Raw genomic sequence first — 22,362 nt, 5'->3', positions numbered from 1 at the left:
TAAGGCAATTTTTCATTAATTTTCGTTTTTCATTATTGTTTTTTCTGTCATTGTTAAACATATTTTGGCATACGAGCAATTTTTTTTTCAATTTCCATTACCCTTACCTCTCTCTCCTACAACTAGAGACTTATCGCAAATAAACTTGCCTAATGTAAATTCGGTCTAATGATGTTTTATTCTCTCTTGCAAGTAGAGCTTAAAAAGTAAACAGACGCACCCCTGTAAACTGCCAGTTATCAGCTGATTTATCACCACAAAACAATTTATCCGCTATAAAAATAAGAAAAAATCAACCGAAAAAGGAATAATTTAGTAATCCCTAATACTAATTTCCATATAAAAATGTTTCGTATGAATGTATGATTATCGCAAAATGGAGAAGAAGAAGAAGAGCTAAACATTTTTAATCAGAGTTGTATTTTGATTCACTTTGTCCCATTTTAACTTTAAGATACGTGCCAGTATGTCCAACATTTAAATATTTTAAAAAGAATTTCTGCCGTTTAAGCTAAAGAACTCAAAATAAAATAATCAAATGTTAGAGATTCGTCTTAATACAAGCCTAAAAACATATATGTATATAAGTTTGTATGTATGAATATATTATCGTAAGCAAATAGAATAAGTCTCGCTTTAATGAAATGAAACAAATTAAATTTAACCGATCAGTTATTTGGAAACATTCGGCAAGCGACGTTGGTGTAAAATAAAAATTCGCTGTATTTTGATTTGAAAAGATTGATGTTTTGTTTGTTTCTCCATATTTAAATGTATCGGTTCAATTGAAATTCCATTATGGGCAATACGTTTACAACCTATGATATTAACAGTAAAGCTGTGAAATCGAATATTTGTTATTGTTGGAAAACTTGTTTTCCTTGTTGTCTATATGAGCATGACGTCTACGAAACTCCAATAAGTGTTAAGAACGAAAAGTTAGTTGAACGTTTTAGTAGTGATACACTGGGTATGTATAAACAAATTGAAAACAAAACAACTTAAAGACCACTCATTTGTAATTCTGTCACCCACATAACATGTATTGGTCTTTTCCCATTATGAAATCGAAAAAATTGCAAAAATAGTAGATTCTTGCAGGTTCTGGAGTATATTTGTTGGTTGGTTTGATTTATGGTGTCAGTTTTTCATAATGTTTATTATAAACTGTCATCAATACTGAAAATAAATTGAAGCTGTTTGAATATTTTTAGAATTTAAAATTCAATTTATACCTCGCCTGTTATCACGAATTTCACATGAGCATATATGGCCCTCGGGTCAAATTTTTCTGTTACAGTTAAAGTGGTCGTCAACCCTGTGTATTTATTTTTTACTTGTTTTCTAATCTGCGTATATACCAGTGTCTTTCATCAGACATGTTTAAAAATATTTATTTAAATAAACAAATATTGAAAATTACTAATGAAAAAATTCGTATTCAAAAACACCTGTTTAAATATTTGGCTAAAAATACTCAAGGTTATGAATTTGGTTTTGGGGGGATGTTTATACTTGGTTAAACCCATGCTGGAAGAATACAGGTAGATGCATCAACTTTTGGGAATATTTATATGTCAACATTTTCAAAATGCTTTTTCAAAAATAAGTAAATTTTTCTTATACGACACCAATCAGATGTTTTCAACAATTTTTACAAATTTGAAAAATTCTTCATTCAGAATTTTCAATTTCAAAATTGGTTTGACAGTTCATTGTCCCAGCGCTGTGTCGTTACGACCAAATGTATTCTTCTACTACTGTTAACCCATTAGATATATTAAATCCGGTGGTTTAATCTTCAATTGTATAAACGTGCTATAAGCCAGTTCGAAGCTAAGATGACACAGTAATAATTAATGTCAAACTATAAAGGGATACGACGGCAGAATTCGAATGCGGCTATGGCATCCCTTTATGATATGACTTCCAGCTGTTTATGTACTTACACCCATGACTCAATAAGAAAGGTTGCTCAACATCAAAGAAACTAGAAAAATGCAACTCTGTAATGGAGTCTTATAGTGTAAAATAGACTTAAATATGCAACAGTTGGTTTTGTGTATTTTTCATTTTTTAACAAAATTCTTATATTGGGAAAACTCTCGAAACAAGAATGGAATTTTGGGGCAGTAGGATAATACAGTTTTATCCCAATATAGTTCAATGTGTTGCCCATTAACATCGAAAATATGGATTAATTTTGCTATCGAATTCGAAATAATTTCAAATTATTGTATTTTTTATTCAAAACCAAGGCCTATATAAGGTCGGCCAGTAAGACCATCTGACGACCAAGTTTTCTGTCAAAATATATTTTGAATTCGCCCTATGAATACAAAAACCAAATTGTGATGTTCTTGTCAAAAAATTTAAATTATTAAAGGAATTTGCAGACAAATATATATAAATTATAAATAAAAAGGAATTTGAAAATGCGAATTTGCCAAATATACAGAAAGAAGGAGGAGTAATTTTTTTCGGTTCTAAAGAATGAAGTGTCGAGGGCAGAATGGAGTAACGTTTGACAGGTATAATTTCAAGCAACGTCTTCAGTTTGCTCTGAACTCTTCGACGTTGCTCATGTGAAATCTGGAAGAGAATATTATCGCGAAATTATTCTGAAGAGTGTATTAAAGCCTTGGGCATGCAAACATTTTTGGCGCAGACCTTAGACATTCCAACATGACTCAACACCATCGCACTCAGCTCGCGCCACCCAAGTGACGGTTTTATTGGCCGTATGAAGGCCATAATTCGTGCCAAAGGTGACAAATTCGAACAAATCTAAACATATTCTGAAATTTGATGCTATTTCCGACATTTTTGCATTCATTCAACAAAATTTAAAAAAAAATTAGAAATTATGGCGTTTGACTTTGTTGCTGTTTTTTATCTCATCCTCATTCAAATCTTTGAATTTCAAAATTGGTTTGACAGTTCATTGTCCCGGGAGCTGTGTCGATGCGACTACCTGTATTTTTGTACCATGCAAGAAGGTAAAGTCCTGCAATCATATGTTTACATTTTTTTATTTATTTATTTGACAATATTTTGTTGTCAAAATGTATATTTACAACTCCATTGTACATATACATATCAGAGATGGGAGCCTGTTTTTATGCAGTGACATTTGACAAGGTAAATTATAGAAAATACAGAGATGGGAATGCTTATTTTAAATCACTTTACCTTCCTAATTTTACCATGAATATACGGTTATTTTGTTTAATTCACATGAAATGTCTCATATAAACACTGATTTAAAAATAGACAACAAGCACACTTTTATTTTTAACAATTCAAGTTAACTACGTAACGTAATTTAATCTGGAATATTTGAGCATGACGCCATCACTTGAACTCGCCCGCTCCGAAGTGGAATGGACACACACCCAAACATAAGTTTGTTCATAGGAAGTGTTAATGGGCGAGATATTCATGTGCATTCATTCACTGACATCGGCATCGTTCGTCATCGATCTATCGATCCATTAATAAGAGAGTCTGTGTTTTGAATTTAAAATATTACTTGCACATTTCTCGAGAACGAGCCAAATATGCATTTTAATTAATAGTTTTCCATGTTATTTTGTTTCATTATTCTGTTGATTGTAGGTGGCTCCAACAGCCTTTTAACTCCCACAGCGGCCAAGATTCTGCAAGAACAGTTGATGTGATTCGATCAATATCTCTCTCTTAAAACTCATTCAAATTAGCATTGGTTTGTTTGTTTTCAAATTAGACAATTATCCAAGAGAACATTCTAATATGGAATGATTGGGGATGTGTGTATCTCCCTTTTGGCGCTGAATATTGACAGTCTTTGCAATTGTTTGTAGTGAGCGGTTGTCAGTGATGTCAATATCAGACAAAGACAGAATACGTAAGAGATTTTTTCTGGCAAGTCATCGTCGTGTTTTTAAAAAAAAAAAAATATTTTTTAAAACCAGATAAATTCATCACTGTTTGACATGTGATTAAATAATTACAAGCTATGACATACTGCTGAAATGTAAAAAATACATCTGTGAAACTCTTGTCTTGTTAATTCAAATGTATTAATAACAAATGCACCAACTTGTTTTGTTAGACACTTTATTTTACTATTTTTATACCCTCAGCCACATGGCTGTCTTATCGAAATAACGGTTTTAGACACTAGGTCTCTTTAGACCAAATCCGTTTCAGGACATTTGGTGTCGATCTAGCCTGGCTGGTGCGCACGATAACTCTTGAAGGGAGTATCCGATTTGATCCATACTTGGTATATCGCAATATTATTGTCAAACTTAGATCGAGTTCGGAGATGGGCAATGTCGGTCCACTCCTTCCGGTACGTCCCCCACAAAAATAATTTACTGCACAAAATCCGAAATAAGCATCCGATACTCTTCTTATTTCATACATCCCATTATTTCTAGTAACACAAGATCTGCTGTCTAGATGGCATATATCGGTCCACTCCTTCTGATACCTCTCCCATAAAAGGGTCAACATTTTTGAATATCCATTAAGCTCATACAACGCGAAATTAATATCCGATTCCATTCAGACTTGGTATATCTCAATATTTCCATCAATACAAGATCTGTTATAAAGATGGTAGAGATCGGACCATTTCTTTTGGTACCTGTCCCATATATTGTTCAAGATTTTGAAAAGCAAAAAGCGAAATAAGCATCCAACTCTCTTCAAATTTAATGCGAGGTCTGTAGTGAATATGATATATAGCTGCGAACTCTTTAGGTACCTCGCTCACAAAGGGTCAAAATTTTCAATGCTTATATCTCTCACAACTTGATATATCTAAATATTTCTCTCAACCAGAAACCTGAGATGAATATGGAATTTATAATTTCGCATTAAGTTGGATATAAATGTTCGATTTTCTTGTAATTTTGCCCATACCAATATTTTTATCTGCATTAGTTGAAGTATGGAAATGGAATACTTCCGTCGACTATATTTGGTACCTAACGCACATTTTAATATTTTCTAAAAATTATCACATATCCCATATAAAGTGAAGGAAGTAGCCGATGTAGTCCAAACCTGGAATGACGCAATATTTTTATCATATTTATTTAGGTCCTATACGAAATGGATAATATTGTCCCATTCCATCGGAACCTACTCCATAGAGGGTCAACCATTTGAATAATCATAACAGAAGTCAAAATATATTTAAATAATCGAACATTGGCTGGGGATATGCATCTGTCGGCAAAACCGACTGATACTTTTAACTTGTTTTAAATATGTGTGAAGGATTACGACTTTTCTCAAAATAGGTGTGAAGGATTACGACTCTTTTTCGATTTTATAAATCGAGTGGATTGAATATTTTGCCTTTAGACATTTTAAGCTATCAAACTACTACCTTGCATTCAATTTCGCCAAATGTTAAAACTATTATGACGTTTTTTAGGGACCTTCTACGTTGACAACACTGTTGATGGCGCACATCAAACTTATTCATTCTCCCTCTCAGTAGTGTAGCACTAGTGTTCAGATGATGTTTTGTTAGCCTCAAGTTTATGGAAGGTACACCCTCAATCACAGATCTTTAGATTTGTATATTCTGGCAAGAATTTCAGTTAGCCAATAGAATTGTTACGGAACACAACACGGTACGCGGAAGTTCAGTGAGTTCTAGTGGCATATGTCGTTTTTTTAAATTCCACAAAAACTAACGTATAAATGCTTTTGATTTCGGGAGTGATCGATCGAAACAGTGAAGTGTTTGAATAAAAACCCATTAAATAATTAAAATCCCATTAGAGTATAAAAAAATATGACATCGTGGTATACGGGATATGTACCAAATTGGTTTAATCGTTTCTGGCAGCCTAATCCTCCCATAAATCCGTATCGCAGTATAAGGCCACCACGTAAGGAATAATTTATTGAATTTTTTTTACAACAAAAAATTGTTCGTGTCAAATATATGAATGACACCTTCTAAGTCAAGGACGTTTGTTTAGAATAAAACAAAAATAAAAAAAGATCAACAAATCATTTCTCATGTCTAGCTCGTTCGTTTTGTTGATATCTCCCGATGAGAGGTGCGGCATGTTTTGCCGCCGTCTGTGACTTCATCCGATTATTGTTATTATTATTTAATATTTGTGTAGCTAGCTCTGCCTCTGTTGTTGTCAAGTTTTTTTTGTGTATTATCTTCGTTGTTTGTTGTCAAACATGTTTTAACTATGTTGATTGTTTACCTTTGAATTTATATGGACTTGGTATCAGGTAAATTCTCAAAAGCATTTGCCGTTTTTTTAATATTATCACAGTTTTTAATTAGGCAATAAATCTCTAATTTTTCGGGCATTCCTAATCTGTTAGATCATATTTTTTTCAGTTATATTGACTCAAAGGGTCAGCATGATGCTACAATGATTAATAAGACAATTACAGTGGCTCGGAGGTAGATATAAGCTTTCAGGAGTGTAGGAAAAAATTTGAAGAAGACTAGAATAGGAAATATTCAGACAACAAATGCTTAACTTTTAATCAACAATTTTTGAATCTTCCTTGTAACATTTGTAAATTACCGGAAATTTACTAGTTTTGGGTTCGATACTTTTTTTTAGAACTAAAAAAATATTCACTAAGTATTTTTTGAACAAGAAATTATAATATTTGTACTTGGCGTGAAAATAGAGAAGATAACAAAAAACTAAAGGCGGGAATACATAAAACGTTAATTTGGCTGGCTTAAGTCATTGGCTAGCTTCTGCGCAAATGAATAACGGAGCCAAGGGCCAAAATCGAACTAAATCAACCTAAAAGTCCTTTGTTCTTCTACGAAGAAGCCAGCCAATGACTTTGGGTGAAAGTACATAAAAGGTTAGAAGTCATGGCTTGGCATATTTTGTGACATTTCATAAAGGGATTACAGAGCCGCACTAAAATCCTGCCGTTGTTTTCCATTATAAATTGACATTAATATGCCTAGCTATGACCTCAAACTTTTTATGTACCTGCACCCTAAAGCCATTCAAATAACCGCTTTATGTATTCTCACCATAACTTTTAATAAATTGTTGCAGGGTAACCGTAAGCAGCTAACCATAAAACAGCTGATCGAAACAATAAAGGTGAGAATACATAAAACTCTTTTCTGACTGGCTTAAGTCATCGGCTAGCTTCTTCGTAGAGAAACATAGGAGTTTTAGGTTGACTTAGTTCGATTTTGACCCTACGTTCCTTTGATCCCTTACGAAGAAGTCAGCCAATCAAAAAAGACTCTCGACACACAAATGTCAAAATTTCTCTCTCTCTTTTTCAGTAAAAAGAAAACCTCAAGGAGCCTTTTTTGTTTTCTTCTAAACTTGACTCTTCATTTTACAAGGTCATTTGGATGCGGGATTGAGTAAATGACAAAAATAAAACAGCAAAAAATTTCGAAAATAGCATCAAATTTTAGAATAAGTTTAGATTTGCTCGAATTGGTCACTTTTGGTACGAATTATGGCCTTCAAACGGACAATGAAACCGCCCGAATGTTGCTCGGCTATATTTTGGCCCATTCTCGGCGAAGCGCTTTCTTGATATGATCGACACTTTGGTATTTTTTAGTGTCAACCTTGCTTTCCAAAATACTCCAGACAAAATAGTCCAACGGATTGGTATCCGGAGATTTTGGTGGCCATTGTGCGCTGGAAATGAAGCGAGCGTGTGCTGAGTGTGATGGTGCTGAGTCCTGTGGGAATGTCCAAGGTCTTCGGCCAAAATGTTTGCGTGTCCCTCCAGAATATTTTTGCGATAATATTCGGCATTTATTCTGATGCCGATGTCGATGATGTCGATTAATACGAGCGGAGATCGAACATAGGCTGTTATGGCGGCCCACACCATCACCATGACCGGCGCTTGAGTTCTGTTGGTCAACCGAAGGTGCACATTTTCCGCCGATCTCTTTGGCAAGTAAACACGATCATTTTGTTTGTTTACAAACTGCTGGACAACGAATGTTTTCTCATCGGAGAAAACCCAATTCGGCAGTTCACCACTTTCGGCCAAGCGTTGCTTCGTTGCTTCGCTTCTTTAGCTCTTTTGAGTCTATTTTCTTTCTGTTGCGGTGTAAGTTTCAATATTTCAATATTTGCCGAATGGAATATTGCGATATGTTCAGCTCACGAACCATTTTCGTGACTCGGGCTTCGATCAAGTCGTTTCTTTGCTTTTCCAACCATTTATGCTGATGTTGCTGTTTTCTTCCGTCCACTTCCTTGACGTCAGGCTACGGCCTTCCAGTATCACGGTAACGAGCGTTGGTACGAGACAAAGAAGATTTATTCACATTTAAATGCTGGAGTGCTCAAACGATAGCCACTTGTGGATTTTCCAGATATAAGAAGATATAAAGAAATCACACTATCACGCTTGAATTCCATCACGAATAACATTTTTTCTGGAAAGTTCTCACCAAAATGCTTTTGTAGGCTTATAAACGATATAATGAGCTGTCACTGGAATAATTTTAACAGCTATCGGACGAGTGCTTAGAAATGAAAGCAGTCTGAATTTGGTTGTAGTTTTTTCATCTCACCCTGTATTACATATGTCTAGATGGGGGAAGGAGACGACTTTACGTTAAATGCATGTTGTCATTAATTACGGATTTCCATATTGAACTCAATCGTTTACAAATGATTGGTTGCAATATTCTTGAACAGAAAATAGGCGTTCCCAATAAACGACAAATTACAGTATTTTGAATGACCCTGAATTTAGGTCGAGGTAGTCTAACGGAATTCAAATATTCCTCAAGTTCAATATAGGAAAAAAAATACAAATATCATATTTGGCATAAAAGCCAATCTACTCAAATTTCAAATGTCTATCATTACTTGAAGTCTGCGACTACTTTGATGTGCCAAGGAAAGTTTAAGAGGTCATCTTTATTTTTCGTTCAAAACGTTTTGATTTCAATATGAACATTCAAGAGTATTGAATAGTTATTGGTAAGTGTACGTACTACTTGCACAAACACTTTGGACAGTACAAACATACATACAAACATATTTAAATAATTAATGAACACTGATCGCATGAACTCATCTCCCGATACAAATAACAATCATGGCACATGGACACATATTGTATGTTGCTTGCTTTATATTTTGAATTCCTTATCGAATCACTTAGTTTGCGTATAACAAATCAAATAGATTGGAGGAAAAATAACAATATTAAGATATTTGTTTTCGAAATGCTTAATGAATTTCAGAGGCTACATGCCACCATGCATCGTTAATTGAATACGAAATAGAAACGAAAATGAAACATTGTACATATATTATTTGGAGAACTGGAAATTATTTTTAGTTTTTACATCACAATGTGGGGGAAATTTGAATCCCGAAGATATAGTTTCAGATACTATTTTCCATAATAGAAGATTGTTTTTGGCGTTTTTGATTGCCCTACTTTACCAAAAGAAGTTGCAAAGCTATTTTTATCGAACCAGAGTTCTCACGATTTTTTTTCTACACAAAAATATTGAATAATTTTTTTTCATAAAACTATTTTAATTTACATCCGACATTGTATAGCCTCTTCAGTTAATATGTCTATCATTTTATAAATCTAAAACTAAAATGTTATGGGAATTATTTGGAAATGGCTATTGTTTACTAATTTTTTAGGAAGTTGTATGCATGAATAATAGTTTATAAATATATTTGAAATACACTGCATGCACATATATAAAATTATAAACACTGTCAGTTTTTATACATTGTTTATCTTTAAATAATCCCCTTTCACGAATAAACAAATTGTCAAGTGTTAATACTTTTAATTAATGCGTACATAAATTAAAAACAAAAATCTGCAGAAATTTGATTGGAATATTCTGGCACTTCTTCTTGCGATGTACATGGGTGCATATACAGGGTGAGATGAAAAAACGGCAACCAACTTCAGACTGCTGTCATCTCTAAGCCACTTGTCCGACAGCTGTTAAAATTATTCCAGTGACAGTCCGTTATTTTGTTTACAAGCGTACACAAGCATTTTGGTGAGAATTTTTCAGAAAAAAAGTTATTCGTGATGGAATTCAAGCGTGATAGTGTGATTTCTTTATATTTGGCTGGAAAACCCCAAGTGGCTATCGATAGAGCACTCCAGCATTTTAATGTGAAAAAATCTTTTGTGTCTCCTACCATCGCTCGTTACCGTGATACTGGAAGCCCGTAGCCCGACGTCAAGGAAGTGGACGGAAGAAAACAGCAACATCAGCAGAAATGGTTCGAAAATTAAAGAATCTACTTGATCCAAACCCTCGTCGCAGTGGCCGAAAAATGGCTCGTGAGCTGAACATATCGCAATATTCCATTGGGCAAATATTGAACAATGAGCTCGGGATAAAGCAATTGAAATTCCCAAAAGTGCAAGAATTTACACCGCAACAGAAAGAAAAAAATCGTTGTCCAGCAGTTTGTAAAGAAACAAAATGGTCGTATTTTCTTGCCAAAGAGGTCAGCTGAAAATGTGCACCTTCGGTTGGTTCGGTTGGCCACCAGAACTCAAGCGCCGGCCATGGTGATGATGTGGACCGCCATAACAGCCGATGGTAGCTCTCCGCTCGTATTAATCGACCGTGACATCAGAATATATGCCGAATATTATCGCGAAAATATTCTGGAGGGTGTATTAAAGCCTTAGGGACGCAAACATTTTGACCGCAGACGGACTCAGCACCATCGCACTCAGTACGCGCCACCCAAGATTGGTTTAAAAATGAGTTTCCTCGCTTCAGTTCCAGCACACAATTGCCACCAAAATCTCCGGAAACCAATCCATTAGACTATTGTGTCTGGAGTATTTTGGAAAGCAAGGTTGGCACTAAAAAATACCAAAGTGTCGATCACCTCAAGCAAGCGCTTCGCCGGGAATGGACCAAAATACCGCAGAGCAACATTCGGGCATCGCGTGAAGGTTTCATTGGCCGTTTGAAGGCCATAATTCGTGCCAAAGGTGACCAATTCGAACAAATCTAAACTTATTCTAAAATTTGATGGTATTTCCGACATTTTTTGCTTTCATTTAATAAAATGTAAAAATTAAAATTAAATTAAAAATTAATTTAAATTAAAAGTAAAAGTTATGGCGTTTGACACAATATTTGCCGATATTGCAAATATTTATCATGGTAGAATTTAGAAGATAAAATATGCAATTATATGTTTAAAATTATTTCAAAATTATCCATTTGACACCATATCATTTCCTTAACTTATATTTATTTATAAATCTACTGTAGGTATATGCAAAAATCTTAATGGGAACCAGTTATCTTTGCATATAATTTATAATATATTCCTAAAGCCATTTCCAACCCTTTTTGAAAATATCTCCGATTTTCCCCTTAAGTAGTAGACAAATTTGTAAATTGCTGCTATTGTTATGACATTGTTAATTTGAAAAATAAACCATAACTAAAAATAAAGGAAAATGACATCATCTTTAAACACCTAATGAATCCTTATATTATAGATATATTTTTTTATTTATTTGTTAAAACAAATAGTTTTTAATATTTATTAAATGCATCTGTCTATTATTTCCGCATATTCCATTGGCGGTGCACGGTGTCACTTTTCTCGTTGAGCCAAAATAAATTGCTTTCCATTTAAGTGTTCGGTTTATTGGTATTTGGCTAAGTAGCCCATTTTTTTAGCCTGTCTACCATAATTCATTTTTGAGTGTGACAATAACCCGCCTCCCACGCCAATTTCCGATATATGACAAGACATGATAAAAAACAATTTGCTATGTTTATAAAAAATTAAATGGATTGAGATAAGGTTTTGAGCATGTTAGAAACATGATTGTCAACATTTTTAAAATGTTTTTTCAAAAATAAACTTTATATTATTTCTTATACGACAACTATCGGAGTTTGTTATGATATACCATTTTCGACAACTTTAACTAATTTGAATAATTTTTCATTTAAAATTTTCCATTCCAAATTTGGTTTGACAGATCACGGTCCGAGCAGCTGTGTCGATGCCACTACCTGTATTCTTTTTTTTTTTCCATAAATTGGTTTTTCTTTTGAATTTTCCAATTAGAAATATACAAGAATGAAAAATAAAGAGATAAGAGTAAAATAAATAAAGTAAAATATGGTAGAGTAACTATAAATAGAACTAATATATTTTGACAAAGAGATATTGTCAAAGGTATAATTTTTAATTACTTGTAAACATGATACTTTGATAATTCTACCATGTGTGCGTGTGCGTACGTAAATAAACATCAGCTGATTGTCATCTTAGAGATGTAAAATTTAACGTTGAAGCCTTAAAAACTCATTTTATCGGGTCACTTTATCGCTAAAAGTAAAAGGATGATTTTCCCTATTCTAGGGTCGACAATGTTCCTGCGATCTATTACAATTTGTATATGGATGCCGGAAATTTTAAATTATAACCAATTTTATATTTTTGCCACAAAACACAAGTTGTGCGTACATTTTAAAGGAGGAAATGTTCATTTGTGTTTTTTGAAAGTTGGATGTAGTCATGAAAGTTTTTACTATGATAACCGATTTCCCCTTTATGATATCGAAAAAATTGCAAAATTGGCATATTTTTGCAGGTACCCGAAAAAATTGAGAAAAATTGTACATTATATGTTATCATAAGATTACCTTATATTATTTTGCCATGTTACCATGGTAGAAGAATACAAGTATTCGCATCTGGGACAATGAACTGTCAAACCAATTTTAAAATTGAATTTTTTGAATGAAAAATTATTCAATTTTGTAAAAATCGTTGAAAATGCATGTCATAACAACCATGGTACAGCAAAAAAGTAAAGTAGAGCTACCAGCTGATTACATTTTTTTCTAAGTGTGCCCGACTTCTGCCAATTTTGTGTAGGTATTTATTGTTTTGAAAAATAAAAGCAAAATATTTTCAAAATTAGATTTGAAGAAACTTAAATTACGGGTCACGCATTAATAAAATAACCAGATTTTCCACTAAATTAAAAGATTGAAAGCTTAGGATCATATTTTTTGACTTAGTTCGAATTTGGCCCTAGGCTCCTTTGTTCATTTCCCAAGAAACCAGACGATGGCTTAAATCAGCCAAATAAGTGCTTAAGTTACTCCTACCTTAAGACCGTTTGGATAATGCTGTAAGACTTTTCAAAAAAACCATAAAGTAGGTGAGGCTATTATAGGGGGGCTATACCGAAACAGGAATATCTATAGAGAATTTTATACTTCAAGGATGGTCATCTTCCAAATACCAAATTTGGAAAAATTTCGTGAGTAAATGTGACTAGGATTATCAAAATAACAAATATCGGGACGTGCCGATATATGGGGGCTATACCAAAACCCGAACCCATGTACCCACCGGAGCTAGAACCCATTATAACCTACAAATATCAATTTTTATACAAATTCGTGGAAAAATGTGGCAAAAATCATCAAAATACCGAATATCGGAAGGTACCGTTATACCACAACGTGAACCTATACATACAATGTTTCACCACCAAAGCTAGAACCCATTATGACTTACAAATACAAATTTTTTGAGAAATCCGTGAAAAAATGTGGCGAAAACCATAAAAACACTGAATATCGGGACTTGCCGTTATATGGCGGCTATACCAAAACGTGGACCGATATATCTCATTTTCCATACCAACCATACTAGATACAATACAATTTGTTCTATGAATTTTGAAGCTCTACGTCATATAATGTGAGAGTTTTATGCTGATTATGAACATATATACTTTAAGGGTCTATTACGAATATTTAGGGATGTTACAAACGGAATGAAAAAGTTAATATACCCTCCTTCTCAATGTGGAGGGTATAAAAAGCACGGGAGAATAACAATTTTTGGTTGAAAAAAGGTGTTCACCTTTGTATTTTCATACTGAAACAAGCACTAATAATCTATTAAAATTCAATGTTTGTGAGCCACCCTAATGTCACAAGAGCAATCATGACGTATTTTCTATAAAATTAGGAAATGAAACATCTGTTCTCATGGCATTGTTTTTTTTTTTTTTTTGGCTATTCTTATACCTAAGTGGATATATTCTATAAATTTCGTAGATTGCCGGTTTATGATTAATTTATTAGCTCTACCCCCCTCTTCGAACACAAAAACACATCAGTGATTGACATATTGTTTGTTGAAGACCGCAAAACCAAAAAATGCGTTCTTCAAGACGCCAGCTAAAAATATTCAAAGTAAAATCGTAATTAGTAATTTGGAATTTGTAAATAGTATTCATTCATCTGAACGGATGTAGGATGAAATTACAGCAGAGCATGGTAGGTGGCGTTTGTCACTGACTGGCTGGCTGGCTGTTGTTGACATGTTTGGTAAAAACTAGTGTGACAACTATTAGCATGACTTTGAATTGTTTACATTGCAATACTAATCTGAATATTTAATATATGCGTTTTACTGAAATGAGTTTTCGTTAGATTTTGAAATGGGAGAATAGATTTTTTTGCATTACCAATACACACACTCTCCACGAGATTATATGTAATTGTATTGGGGTAGATGAAGAGACAAATTTGGAATGACGACCCTAACAAATATCAAAACAATTTTTTTGTATATGATCAATGAATCATGTATGGTAGAATTAGGAGGGAGGTTAACTGCAATGACTTGTTTATAATTGTACAAAATTATACCTTTCACAACATCAAAATTTATATTCATAAAACCATGGTATATGCACAAATCAGAGATAGAAGCCACTTTGCTATGGTATTAATTACAGAGAATTAAAGAAAATGCTTAGCTTGATATGCTTATTTGTTATAGGATCACTTTCCTAATTCTACCATGGGATTCACGTAACAAAACTTTTTAATAACTCTTGATGTAAATGGTATAATTAAAATAAATTGTAGATATGCACCATATAAAAGTCTTTGTATAACCCTAATGCAACGGTGGCGCCCAACGTTTGGTGCAAACGTGTATACATCGGTTAGATTTTAAAAATATTAGTCATATTTTCATATTTGGTTGTATTCACCGGTTAAATTCATGGTACAATAAGGAGGTAGAACAGCTTCGCAAAAAGTACAGAAATACACCCCTGAGGCCATCAAATTGGCATGAAACAAGTTTTTTCATATATTCGATATTTTAAAATGAGTTCAATAGCGCGAAAAATAAATTAAATGTCTAGATTTTTTTTTTTTTTTCAAAAATATGATCTAAACAGTTTGATTTTTCAAATCCATGGCAAAACTGGCGAATAGCTTTAATGCGCGTCCTGCAATGTACGTTTCTTACAATCATTAATTTTGAAAATATTTTTTTATTTTCAAAACAATGAATATATACACAAAGTTGGCAGAAGTCGGGCACACTTAGAAAAAAATTGTAATGAGGTGGTAGGTCCACCTTACCTTTTATTTGTACCATGGTTTAGTGTTGGTCTGCTGATCTATAGCAGCAGGAGAATACTCAGTTTGTTGATTAGAGAGGTTGTTGCAATTTTTCCATCTCCCTCTCTCTCAAACAAACTAACAATTGCTGCAAGCATACTCAGGAGTAAAGTGATGAACAAAATGCAGGTCGTATTATCCGATTGAGATGAATTTTTTTTTTTGGCCCGAGGACGAAGCCTATTGAAATTGCTGAGAATAGGTTTAGTTATAGCTATAACCCTCATATATACAGAGTGAGATGAAAAAACTGCAACCAATTTCAGACTGCTGCCATTTCTAAGCCACTCGTCCGACAGATGTTAAAATTATTCCATTGACAGCTCATTATATTGTTTACAAGTGTACAAAAGCATTTTAGTGAGAATTTTCCAGAAAAAAAATTACTCGTGATGGAATTCAAGCTGGAAATTTGGCTGGAAAACCACAAGTGGCTATCGTTAGAGCACTCCAGAATTTAATTGTGAATAAATATTTTGTGTCTCGTATCATCGCTCGTTACCGTGATACTGGTAGCGTAGCCCGACGTCTAGGAAGTGGAGGGAAGAAAACAGCAACATCAGAAAAAATGGTTCGAAAAGTAATGAAGCGACTTGATCGAAACCCGCCGAAAAATGGCTCGTGAGCTGAACATATCGCAATATTCCATTCGGCAAATATTGAAAAATGAGCTCGGGGTAAAGCCATTGAAATTCCAAAAATTGCAAGAACTTACATCGCATCAGGAAGAAAATAGACTCAAAAGAGCTAAAGATTTGCTTCGCTTGGCCGAAAATGGTGAACTGCCGAATTTGGTTTTCTCCGATGAGAAAACATTCGTTGTCCAGCTGTTTGTAAACAAACAAAATGATCGTGTTTACTTGACAAAGAGGTCAGCTGAAAATGTGCACCTTCAATCGACCAACAGAACTCAAGCGCCGGCCATGGTGATGGTGTGGGCTGCCATAACAGCCGATGGTCGCTCTGCGCTCGTATTAATCGACCGTGGCATCAGAATAAATCCCGAATATTATCGCGAAAATATTCTAGAGGGTGTATTAAAGCCTTGGTCACGCAAACATTTTGGCCGCTGACCTTGGACATTCCAACAGGACTCAGCACCATCGCACTCAACACGCGCCACAAATGGTTACAAAATCAGGTTCCTCGCTTCATTTCCAACGCACAATGGCCATCAAAATCTCCGGATATCAATCCGTTGGACTCTTGTGCCTGGAGTATTTTGGAAAGCAAGGTTGGTACTAAAAAAATAAAAAAGTGTCGATTGCCTCAAGCAAGCGCTGGGAATGGGCCAAAATACCGCAGAGCAACATTCGGGCAGAGTGTGACGCTTTCATTGGCCGTTTGAAGGCCATAATTCGTGCCAAAGGTGACCAATTCGAACAAATCTAAACTTATTCTAAAATTTGATGCTATTTCCGACATTTTTTGCTTTCATTCAATAAAATTTGAAAAAAAAGTAAAAATTATGACGTTGTATTTTTGTTATCTGCATATCTTCAACCGATTTCGGGTAAATTGCGCACCTAATGGCTAATATAAGCCCAAATTACCTGTATATATCATCCGATTTGGTGTTTAAGTCCCTCAAATTTGTATTATGCACCCCACAAGAATGATATTTGGCATTAGATATCAGATACAGCCAAGAAATACCTCTGTAAAATCGGTATACCTCATAGATCGGTTCAGATTTGGATAAAGCTCCCATATATATCTTCAACCGATTTCGAGTTAATTGTGCCCCAAATGGTCAATATAAGTCGTAATGACCTAAATTTTTGCACATCCGACCGAACTTAGTCTAGAAGCAAGTACATCAATTTTGGTGAAAATCGGTTCAGATATAGCTATAGCACCCATATATATGTTTCATCCGATTTAAGGTTTTAAGTCCCTCACATTCGTGATATGCACCCCACAAGAATGATATTTGATACCAGATATCTTATAGACCTCGGAAATACATTTACAAAATTTTATCGATATCGGCTAAGATTAAGATCTTTAATCCGATTTCAGATTTTTGGTGCAAATAATGGCTAATATCAGCCCAAATGGAGTGAATTTCGAGAATTACGTTTCCATTTGGTGGAACTCGGCTCCGATATATTTTTTTTAATATAACCCTTCTCGAAGTGATATCATGCAGTCTATAGAAATGTTATTTGGTATAAAAGATTAAAATGTCTCCGTCAAATTTAGTGAAAATCGATTCAGAATTGAGTATGCGTATAGTAGTTCCCTCTGAAACAATATTATAACTGCACTAAAGCCAAAGGTTGATAGGTGGTATGACCTGCTTCAAAAAATTGCTTTTGTTATCGAAGTTCTACTAGGTATGCATAGTGGTGTAAGGTATCATATAGTCAGCCCCGCCCGACTTTTGACATTTCCTTACGGTTTTTTTTAGATTATGTTTGGAATAATTCCGCAAAATTAAATGCAGGACTGAACATTTTTCTTCTAAACTTGATTCAACAAAACAGAGATGCCAAAAAGTTCCTAAAACAATTTTTTTATCTTTCAGATGCCGCCTCGGATGCTGTCATTAGAGTCATTAGCGTTGATTTGTATCGGGGTGAAAATCATGACGAACATCACACGGATCATTTCTATGCGGCCAAGGATGCTTTGATTGTGCGTCGCGGTGAGCCCTTCCGTATTCGCTTGAATTTCAATCGTGATTATAGTCCCAGTCGTGATGCCATTAGTTTTATATTCACCGTTGCCGATGATAAGAAACCCAATCCGGGGCATGGAACGCTAATTGGTTTGGTGCCAAGGGATGGTATCGATTATTTGGGTGATCCTTTGGAGTGGGGTGCCGGTATTGAGGCTCACGAACCAAATAGCCTGACATTGTTAATAAAACCCGCTGCAACATGTCCTGTAACGGAATGGAAAATGGACATTGACACCAAGTTGCTGGGGGATGGCTCCAAATCGTTTACCTTGCCCGTGCCAATGTATGTGCTATTTAACCCATGGTGTCCGGATGATCAGGTGTATATGACCGATAGAGATCAGCGCAAGGAATATGTAATGCATGACACCACGTTGATATGGCGCGGTTCATATAATCGTCTAAGGCCTTCAGTTTGGAAATTGGGACAGTTTGAAAGACACATCCTGGAATGTTCCATAAAATTGCTGGGCACAGTGGGTCGGGTGCCAGCAGCATTTCGTGGTGACCCAGTGCGGGTTGCACGTGCCCTATCGGCTGCTGTAAATTCCGTCGATGATGATGGCGTCATTTTGGGTAATTGGACGGAAGATTTCTCCGGTGGCATTGCTCCAACCAAATGGATTGGTTCCACGGAGATTATTCAGCAATTCTATAAGACCCAGAAACCGGTGAAATTTGGTCAATGTTGGAATTTCGCCGGGGTTTTGACCACAATTGCCCGTACATTGGGTATACCTTCGAGAATTGTAACATGCTACTCCTCTGCCCATGATACCCAGGCCTCGCTGACTGTGGACATTTTCATTGATGAGAACAACAAGAAATTGGATGCCGAGACTACCGACTCCATATGGAACTATCATGTTTGGAATGAGGTTTGGATGACCAGACCCGATTTGGGGGTGGGGCAAAATGGCCTTAGCTATGATGGCTGGCAAGCGGTGGATGCCACGCCACAGGAAGCCTCCGATAATATGTATCGTGTTGGACCCGCCCCTGTGGCGGCGGTGAAAAATGGTGAAATATTACGTCCCTTTGATTGTGGTTTTGTCTTTTCCGAGGTGAATGCCGACAAGGTGTACTGGCGCTACAATGGTCCCTTCCAACCGATAAAACTGTTGCGTAAAGACACCATGGCCATTGGACATTTCATAAGTACCAAGGCGGTCTTGAAATGGGAACGTGAAGATATCACCAGCACCTATAAATACGCCGAGAAAACCGAAGAGGAACGTAACATCACGCTGAAGGCATTGAAACAATCGCAACACGCCTTTAGCCGTTACTATTTGAATGATACCTTTAACGAAGTGGAATTCGATATGCAAATGAATGATGACATCAAAGTGGGAGAATCGTTCACAATTGTTTTGTGCATCACAAATAAGTCCAAGGAGAAGGCACATACAGCCACAGGCCAACTGAGTTGTGAATCGGCCCAATACACCGGCATTAGCAATGAAATGATCAAATCTATACCTTTTGAAGTGGAAATAGAGCCGGGAGCCACGGAATTTGTACGCATGCAAGTTGTATTTGAGGAATATTTCAAAAAGTTGTCAACGCAGGTGGGTTTTTAAAGGACTCCATGAGCTACACAGTGAAAATTTTCACAAAAGATAAATGGGATCGATCTTTTTTCCCCTACTCACATTTTCAACGTTTGGCTTCGGTACCAAATTTTAACAAGTGTTGGTAATTAATTTTTTCCTTCTTCTAGGCCACCTTTAACATATCCTGCGCCGCCTTGGTTAAAAACACCGATTATGAGTACTATGCAATGGATGATTTTCGGGTACGCAAGCCGGATATTAAATTCAGTTTCCAAGGTGACATTGTGTCACGACAACCCGTGGATGTTATTGTCCGTTTGACAAATCCCCTACCCATACCGGTGAGAAAGGGTATTTTCCATATCGAAGGACCGGGCATCGATAAGCCATTAAGGTTTAAGGTTAGTATGTCCTCTAAGGCCGAAACACAATGAATACCTGTTTCGAAGAGGCTTCTTTAACGCGTTGAAGGAAAATCACTTGGCTATACAGAAGGTCAAAATATAGTCAGTGATGGGCTAATTGTCGCTGTTTTTAAATTATAAAGGAACACCAGAAGCACTGTAGAATTCTGACCCCATTACCCTTCAAAATTTGACTTCAACAACAAAAACAAGTAAAAAAAGCTAAGCTCGACCGGGCCGATTTTTTTAGCTCTTTCTACACCATTCGGAAAGAACTTTAAAAATTAAAAAAAAAACAAAATCCGTCGAAAAATACCGCTCAAATGTAAACCTTTGTATGGGGGCTATACGAAGACGTGGTGCCAGATAAGTTATTTTTTTGTCGTAGGCTGTTGTAATGAGTCCGAACTTGAAATACGAATAATGTCGCTAAAATCATCAAAATACCGAATATCGGAAGGTACCGCTATATGGGGGCTATACGAAGACGTGGGCCTGCGCAGACAATTTTCTGTCATAGGCTTTAGTATCCATTACGAACTTCAAATACCAAATTTGAAACAATTCCGGTAAATAATGTCATTAAGATCATCAAAATACCGAATATCGGGAGGTACCCTTATATAAGGGATATACGAAGACGTAGACCTGCACGAACAATTTTCTGGCATAGGCTGTAGTACCCATTTCGAACTTAAATCGCCAAAACACCGAAAACAGATAGGTACCATTATATGGGGGCTATACGAAGACGTGGATCTGCACCGACAATCTCCTGTCATAGGCTGTAGCATCCATTACAAACATTAAATACCCAATTTGACGCAATTCCGGTAAATAATGTCGCAAAAAATATGGCAAAAACTATCAACATACCGACTATCGTGGGCACCATTGTGGGGGGCTATACGATATCGTGGACCTATATAAAATTCTCTTTCAGAGGGTAAAGTACTCACAGAGAGCTCCTTGTGTAGAATTTCAGACAATTCCATTAAAATATGTGACTAAAAAAATCAAAATATCGAATATCGGGAGGTACAATATGAGAGATATACGATTTAGTGGACCTATATGGATAATTCTTTTTCAGGGGGTAAGGTAGTCACGAAGAACTCCTTGTGTAGAATTTTAATTTCAATTCATTTGAAAATTCTGCTTTAAATTATCAAAATACCGAATATCAGGAGGTATAGTTATATGGGGGATATACGATATTGTGGACTTATATAGAGAACTCTTTTTCAGGGTGTAAAGTAGTCACGAAGAACTGCTTCTGTAGAATTTCAGACAATTCCATTAAAAAATGTGGTTTAAATCATCAAAATACCTAATAGCTAGGGTACCGTTATATGGGGGCTATACGATGTCGTGGACCGATATAGTCTATCTTCGAACTTGACCTGCCTGCAGACAAAAGTCAGATCGGTGCAAAATGTTAGCTTTCTATTCTTATTCGGTTTGACTCTAGCGTGATTATAACAGACGAACGGACGGACAAGATTAAGTCGTCTTAGAATTTTACGCTGATCAAGAACATTTACACTTTGTTGGGTCTAAAATTTTGATGTCGATGAGTTACAAACGGAATGACGAACTTAATATACACTCCATACTATATATGGTGGAGGGTATAAAAATTCGAATGAATTGCCCCATTTCATGTGCCAGCTTCATTGTGTTTTTGCCTAAGAGAACAAATATTTAAACTCAACATGTAATGACTTTCAATTTCCTTCTCCATAGATTGCCGAAATCCCCGTGGGCGGTACTGCTGCCTCAACATTCAAATACACTCCCCCATACGCAGGACGTGGAACATTGCTGGCGAAATTCTCATCCAAGGAATTGGATGATGTCGATGGTTTTATGCATTATGAAATTAAACCCAGACCTGAAGATGTTATCATGAATAATAATTCCAGTAATACAATTATTCGACGTAGAACCGATGTGATACCATAAGCGATATATATAGTTAAATAGTCTTGCCCACGTTTGCTTATTTGTATTTGATTTTTTTGTTTAGTTTTTAATTTATTTATGCAATCCAAAAACTTTTTCTAATAAAATTAGTCATACACCCAGTCGAATATGTATTTTTATATGATTTTGTAGGTGAGGATATATAATTTTCACCCATCTATTCACAGGGACGAGTTTGAAAGGGCGTCTTAACAAATGGCGCCCAATAGGAATTGTTAAGTTGGCATAAGTCATCGGCTGGCTTCTTCGTAAAAGCAC

The 22,362-nt window shown here is 35.5% G+C and overlaps 1 protein-coding gene across 2 annotated transcripts; it reads left to right on the top strand.

Moving 5' to 3' along the window:
- The first annotated feature begins 673 nt into the window (after nt 1–673).
- Nucleotides 674–22,211, top strand: LOC101898313 (annulin). Of its 2 annotated transcripts, none has more exons than XM_011293424.3 (4): nt 674–970; nt 18,003–19,729; nt 19,882–20,115; nt 21,865–22,211. In XM_011293424.3, the coding sequence occupies exons 1-4, from the start codon at nt 799–801 to the stop codon at nt 22,081–22,083; spliced, it is 2,352 nt and encodes a 783-aa protein (XP_011291726.2). In that variant the 5' UTR covers nt 674–798; the 3' UTR covers nt 22,084–22,211. The 2 variants fall into 2 exon arrangements, with proteins under 2 accessions (XP_011291726.2, XP_005181682.2); XM_005181625.4 differs by lacking the exon at nt 674–970 and adding an exon at nt 5,582–5,894.
- The last annotated feature ends 151 nt before the right edge of the window (nt 22,212–22,362 follow it).

This window comes from Musca domestica, unplaced genomic scaffold (genome assembly GCF_030504385.1).
Source record: "Musca domestica strain aabys unplaced genomic scaffold, Musca_domestica.polishedcontigs.V.1.1 19, whole genome shotgun sequence".
In the NCBI taxonomy this organism is placed as follows: domain Eukaryota; kingdom Metazoa; phylum Arthropoda; class Insecta; order Diptera; family Muscidae; genus Musca; species Musca domestica.
The sequence above is the reverse complement of the archived record's forward strand: the minus strand, read 5'-3'. Positions and strand labels throughout refer to the sequence as shown.

Bases quoted from the DNA above. Each gene is read 5' to 3' on its own strand.
- LOC101898313 (XM_011293424.3), top strand. From the start codon at position 799: ATGGGCAATACGTTTACAACCTATGATATTAACAGTAAAGCTGTGAAA. The intron at 19,730-19,881 runs GTGGGTTTTTAA...TCCTTCTTCTAG, and splicing joins TCAAAAAGTTGTCAACGCAG to GCCACCTTTAACATATCCTG. The intron at 20,116-21,864 runs GTTAGTATGTCC...CCTTCTCCATAG, and splicing joins ATAAGCCATTAAGGTTTAAG to ATTGCCGAAATCCCCGTGGG.